The sequence below is a fragment of the Candoia aspera genome, chromosome 9 (assembly GCF_035149785.1).
Source record: "Candoia aspera isolate rCanAsp1 chromosome 9, rCanAsp1.hap2, whole genome shotgun sequence".
Classification (NCBI taxonomy): Eukaryota; Metazoa; Chordata; class Lepidosauria; order Squamata; family Boidae; genus Candoia; species Candoia aspera.
The window spans coordinates 8,207,345-8,213,344 of NC_086161.1; the positions used below are offsets into that span (position 1 = coordinate 8,207,345).

Consider the following 6,000-nt stretch of genomic DNA (forward strand, 5'->3'; position numbering starts at 1 on the left):
GTAAGAAGTTCTTTGTACATACAACTACTGTACAAGTCTCTGCTCAACCCTCCCTCCTTATAAGTTGGGAGTCTTTCATCAGTAAGAGCCCTTTTTCATAAACATCTAAGAATCATCTGTCAAGAGATGGAACACTGGATTCCAGCCATAGATGATCTTGCTTTTGAGGCCTCACAAAGTCCTCCTGCTATCAACGAATTTGGAGAAGTGTTCTTGGGAAGATATCATTAAAATTTAAAAGAAAAGTACCGTTGCAATTTGCCAGTGGTGGAGCTCCAGTGACAAAGTACAAGCAGATATTTTCTAACGTGATGCTTATTTACTGATATTTTATTGTGCTTTTTGTTGATTTCTGAAAGCCACAGAGACCCTTAATCTTGTTCCTCCACTGAATTGCAGATTAAAGTCCTTCCCACAATATACATATATTTTTATAGTTTAATGGATAGCTTGACAGTTTTGGTCAGAAAGCTCTGATTTAAGTAATTCTGAAGAGAAATTTGCTAAAAAATCAAATGCCTAAGGCATCACTCACAAAGTCAAAATTACTTCTTATTTGGATACTGCTAAGAGTTCATTCTCTTTCATCTTTCATAACAGAAGATAAATTTTGCAAGAGTCTTTTCATCGCTGCTCATCATAGCAAGGAGCTTCCTGATTTGCTTTAGTTCTTCAGCATAAGGCAGACCCCCTCAGATAAAGTGAACTGTAAACCCTTCCCCCAAAATAGTGCATTTAAAAGCATTCTAACCAGGGTAAATCAATTAATGGTTTTCTGGCTTTAGCACCATTTCAGTCAAATATATTCATATAAACATGCATCCTATAAATCAGGCTGTACAGATCTACAAGCTAATCCCATCCCCTTGTTGCACTGCCAGAGAAGACTAAACAGATGACAAAACTGGTCAGGAATGAGACAGAAACAAAGGAAGGGATCTGTTTAAAGAGGAAGATTTAATGGCCTTCTAAGAAGAGAGAGAAGACTAGTTCTATGCATTTTTCTTAGGACTGAGCCACATACAACATAGTGGGACTGACATCTGAAAGAACATGCCTAGGATTAGGTGCAAATCAGTTCATTTAAATCCACTGGTGCAAACTTCCTTTAGGGACAGGATTCACTGATGTTTATTTGGACAGCAAACAAAAGCTATTGTATAGACTATTGGTAGCAATTCCATATTTATTAGAGGGAAATGTCTTTCCTGTATTGGTAAAAAAAAAGGTAGAAAATAAGGGAAGGAAGGAAGGAAGGAAGGAAGGAAGGAAGGAAGGAAGGAAGGAAGGAAGGAAGGAAGGAAGGAAGGAAGGAAGGAAGCTAAAAAGTAAAATAACACTTGCACAAAACTGTCCATCCCTTGCCACTGCCTGGACTCTTGCCATCACCTGTAATGATTGCCTATTCTAAAACATACAGAGCTTGGCACAAGGTTTCCCAGCAGCTCCCTCCCAAACAGAAACGCGCATCAGCACCATGGCATGTGAAAGGTTACGATGTACAGTGCACATTGAAACAGTGAACATGACATCACCAGAAAAGGGAACAGGTACAGAAACTATGGATATCTGCCTATTATGCAAAAAAAAAAACATTTTAGGAAAAAAGCTCACTCTCTTGCTTCTATAATCAGATAATAGAGTTATCATGGCATTTTTTTTATCTGCCATTATTTCACAGCAGCTATGTGGAGACACAGGCAGAAATTAGAGGAGTTGGGGTCACCTTCCGCAGGATTTCCAGCCTACATAGACAATGGCTAATTCATCAGGAATCCACAAGATCAGATAGAAAAGGCTGATCTAATCTAGGAGTTAAGAGATGGGCTTTGTGCATCTCAGCAGGTGACAGTACCTGGCCAACTTCACCTGGGCTCGAAAACTAAACCGGATTCAACCAGTTAGTTCTTGCATGAGGGAACATTAGGAAGTCTCAGCCCCCTATGTCCCAGAAGAAAGCAATGGTAAGCCACTTATCTATGCTGCCAAGCAAACTCCATTGTTCACCTGAAGGAGACAGTTTTCTCCCAACAGAAGAAATTAAGAAGGTACTGAAGAAAATGTAGGTCAACATGAACATTTGCAACTAGTCCCAGCACTTTCCTTCTTTTTATTTCATTTCTGAAATTCTGAAAGATTTTCTCTATGCACATTGAAAAACATTACCAGTACCAACATAGTTTTCTTTTTAATTAACCATTCAAATTTTGAAACTAGATTAGTGTTAATTAAGGAAAACCTACAGTTTTCTTCCAAGGAGACCTTGGCTAGCCTTACCCACCAAGAAGCAAATATTCAGCTTCCACTTTACTACTCCAGCTGGAAAATCTGCTTACCATGAAACAACCAACCCACTGACCTTAACAAAAAGCAATCAATTCTTTTTTTTGAGCAACTGCAGAACACCACCAAAGAGAAAATCCACATCTTGGGATCTACAGTCAGCACACTTCTCCGATCAAGTCTGTGTCACCTTGAACTTAGCTCCTGGTATCTTCACGGTGCATCCATGTTGTTTCCTTGTAACAAGGAAATGGTTTGTCGTTTTCTTCTAGGATGTTCTTTCAACTTCTCAGTTTAGCCTACAGCCTTGGGTAACCTCAGAGTAACTTCCCATCCAGACACGAACCCAACTGTATCCTGCTAAGTTTCTGAGCCCAGACAAGCGCTGCCACTTACTAAGAATTTTAGGAGGGCTTTTTTTTCAGGATAGGGAAAAAGAAGATAAACATTTGGTGGCCATCCAATGTAATCCTAGTCTTGAGCATGGGAGCACAAGGCAACACTTTTGCATTGGTAAGAAGAGCTCACTACCATAACATTAAATCCAGTCTTGCCATAAAACCCACAATTGGCCGTGTCCTCCCAACCAGCTGTAGGTATGGGCTTCCCTCAAACTCTGAATGTTTTAAGTTCATTTTTGAAAAACCTTCAATAACAGATTACAATTGTAAATTGATAAGCTACTAATAATCTGTCTCACATGTAAACTGAATCTGTATAACTCATTCCCTTATCCCAATTTAAATCCTACATCAGTGGAACCACACCTCATGAGCTGTAGATCATGAAAGCTTACTCTTTTTAAGTCAACGTATTAGTCTGAAAAGATGCTTTCAGAGTACTTCTGATTTTTGGACTTCAACCAAAGGCAACCCCTAATGTTTGAATAAAACTCTTGCTTTATTTCCTAAGCATTTAGTTTCATCTTATCTTCCTGCTAGGATAGATTAGTGAATGTTGATTGTGTAGCTAAGTGAAACCACAGTATAAGAGCATGGTATTTTAACTTCCCAGTCCAACCCAGAATCTTGAGATCTGCTCATGGTTTCCCATCCAAGTGCTAATCTGATCCAATCAAAACAGGCCCTTAGAACTATTTATAACAACCTTTCTGCCAGATAGGTAAGACCTCAAATCCTATACTCTTCAGTCAACAGATCAGAAAAGAATGGACAGCAACATCACAAATGATGCTGGAGAAAGATCTGAGATCATGAATTGCATCCCAAATCCTTTGTAACGTCATCAGCTTTATTTATATAAGTGGACATGTAGTCTGCCCCATCCTGAGGACTCAAGGCAAACCATATATTAATTTATTCTAACTCTGGTAAGTAAAACCCAGGTTTTGGAGTTTTTTTTTTTTTTTTAAGAAAAGTGTTTTACATCACTTCCAGCAGAAGACACGTAGGCTTGCCTTTTGGCAAACCTCTAGAAAAAGGAAACTCCAAAGTTGAGGTTTACCCACTTCAACCAACCGACAAACAAAACCCTAGTACACATGATCGTCTCTGTTTTGGAACACATACAACAGTCCTAAAATCTTTCTCCACTGATGGGTTAAAACAGGAGTAAGAAGGTGGCCTATTAGAAATATTGCATTGTCAGCATGAGAACTCTGCATCCCCTGACAGGAAATCTAAATAATCTGTAGCCAATCTCCAACGGTTCCCCACTCTTTAATGACAGAACAACCCCACCCCTAAATGAAACAACCCTGAAAATATCCCAAAAGTAGGCATCCTTCATACCAACCATACTGTAATATAGCCCTAATTTCCAAAACAAATTCCAGAGCTCAGACTTCTTTACCATTTCAGGATGCCTTTTTACCCTGTGCTGTAGTTGTACAGGTGTCCTCACTTAACAACCATTCATTTAGTGACAGTTCAGACTTACGACAGTGCTGGGAAAAATGACCTATGAATGGTCCCCACTCTTACGGCTGTTGCAGCATCCCCACAGACACGTGATCATGATTTGGGCACTTGGCAACTGCGTCACATTTTTTACCATGGCAGCGTCCCGAAGGCCACTTTTGACCTTCCCAGCCGGCTTTTGGCAAGCAAAATCAATGGGGAACCAGCTGATTCACTTAACAACCTCTGCAAAAAGGTTGTAAAATTGGGTTGGATTCACTTAATGACCACTTTGCTTAGCAACCAAAATTCCAGTCCCAATTGTGCGAGGACTACCTGTACCTGAGACTTCAACCACCAGCAACTGTCCTTACCACCACCATTGCTCAATTTCAAGGTATTTTAGGTCACTATGACCACTTTCGCTTGATTCTAGACCGAATACCTTGAAAAATCCACAAGCAGCAGCTCCCCACCCCCAAATCCAGCCTCAGCAGATGCAGGCCACAACCGTGTCTCCAGCAACCTATATCCAGATACTGCTGTCAATTTTCCTACCAGTCTTCTCAAAGAATCATATGATGCATTTCACCTTTGCACACCTTTCTGCCATAGCAGGCCAGCTGAACACCTTAGCAGGACAGCTTCCTTGACTGCATTTCCTTTTCCTCCTTCTCTTCCACCCAAAGGCTCCAACACCTAAAACAACTCGCTTAGTTTCTCTGGAATCAAGTCCCTCCAAACTGCAGGGGCTCAAGATCAGCAACGGAGGACGAGGCCAAGCCTGCACGGGGCTGTGATTCACCGAGATTCGTTCCATTCTCGGATTCTCCTTTGGAGACCCCGCTCAGCCCAAGGTCTCTCCTGCCCAACAAAGAGCCGGAAGGAAAACTGGCTGATCAACGGTGGGTGGGATTCATCGCGATTTAATCCCTCCGGAATCGCCGCATTCGCCTCCTAACTCTAAGGGGACCCCTCGCGCGTTAAAAAGTTCGTTTTCAACATCCCTCCGCCCCCACCCAACAACCAGGAAGTACTCAAGTACTCACCTCTGTCTTGCTGCTGTATTTCAGGCCCGAATGAGAGACCTTCGCTTTGGCCCCCGAAGGTGGGCGATAAATGTTCATCTTCCTCTGGTTAGGGAGCCTTCATGTATCGATTAATTGTTCTCTCCAGGGATGGCGATGGGGGGGGGGGGGTGCGATGCGGGAGGGGAGAGCCAGCAAGCCAAAAAAAAAGAAGAACCGAGCCCGCGACGGGCTTCAAGTTCCCCCAACTTTTTCTTGCTCGGAGGAGGAGCGGGGGGTCGCCGGGGCGAGCGAGGCGGCGTTTCCAGCAGAAGCCGCGGTCGCTCCCGCTCGCTTCCAGGCGCAACTTTCGCTCTAAAGAGGAAGGGGAGAAAACCCAGACGGGGATTGATCCACACACATCCGGTCCTCGCGCGGCGACTCCGAGAATGAATGCGTCCCCCGCCCCGCTCCCCGCCCGCCTTCCTGAAGCGGGGCGCGCGCGCTCGCCCGGCCCTCCGCGGCTTCCTGGGTCGCCCTTTGCGCCCACAGGTGACTCGCGGCGGGGCGGGGCGGGGCCAGAGCCTCGCCGCCCGCTCGCGGGAGCTACCTGGGCCCGCGGCGCCCTCCCGCCGGCAGGTGAGGGGCGGGGAGCCGGAGGGGGCGGGCGCTCGCGAGTGGCAGGCAGCGGCCCTTTCCCCTGGCCCGGGCGGCGGGGTAGCTGAAGGCGAGACCCCCGAGGGGGGGAGAGGAAGGCGGACCCGGAGGGTGGGGGGGGGCTCCTCGCCACGCAGCCTGCGCCCGTGCCTGATGGGGCGCTGCGGGACCAGGCGCGGGGCTCGCAGGACCGG

General features: G+C 45.1%; 1 protein-coding gene across 1 annotated transcript in view; it reads right to left on the reverse strand.

Annotated features, from left to right (window-relative positions):
- Nucleotides 1-5,301, reverse strand: part of ST14 (ST14 transmembrane serine protease matriptase) — a 37,410-nt gene extending 32,109 nt beyond the window's left edge. Inside the window, exon 1 of the mRNA XM_063311601.1 lies at nt 5,192-5,301. Coding sequence (XP_063167671.1) covers nt 5,192-5,269 — 78 coding nt within the window. The 5' untranslated portion in view covers nt 5,270-5,301. The remainder of the gene's footprint in view (nt 1-5,191) is intronic.
- Between the last annotated feature and the right edge of the window lie 699 nt (nt 5,302-6,000).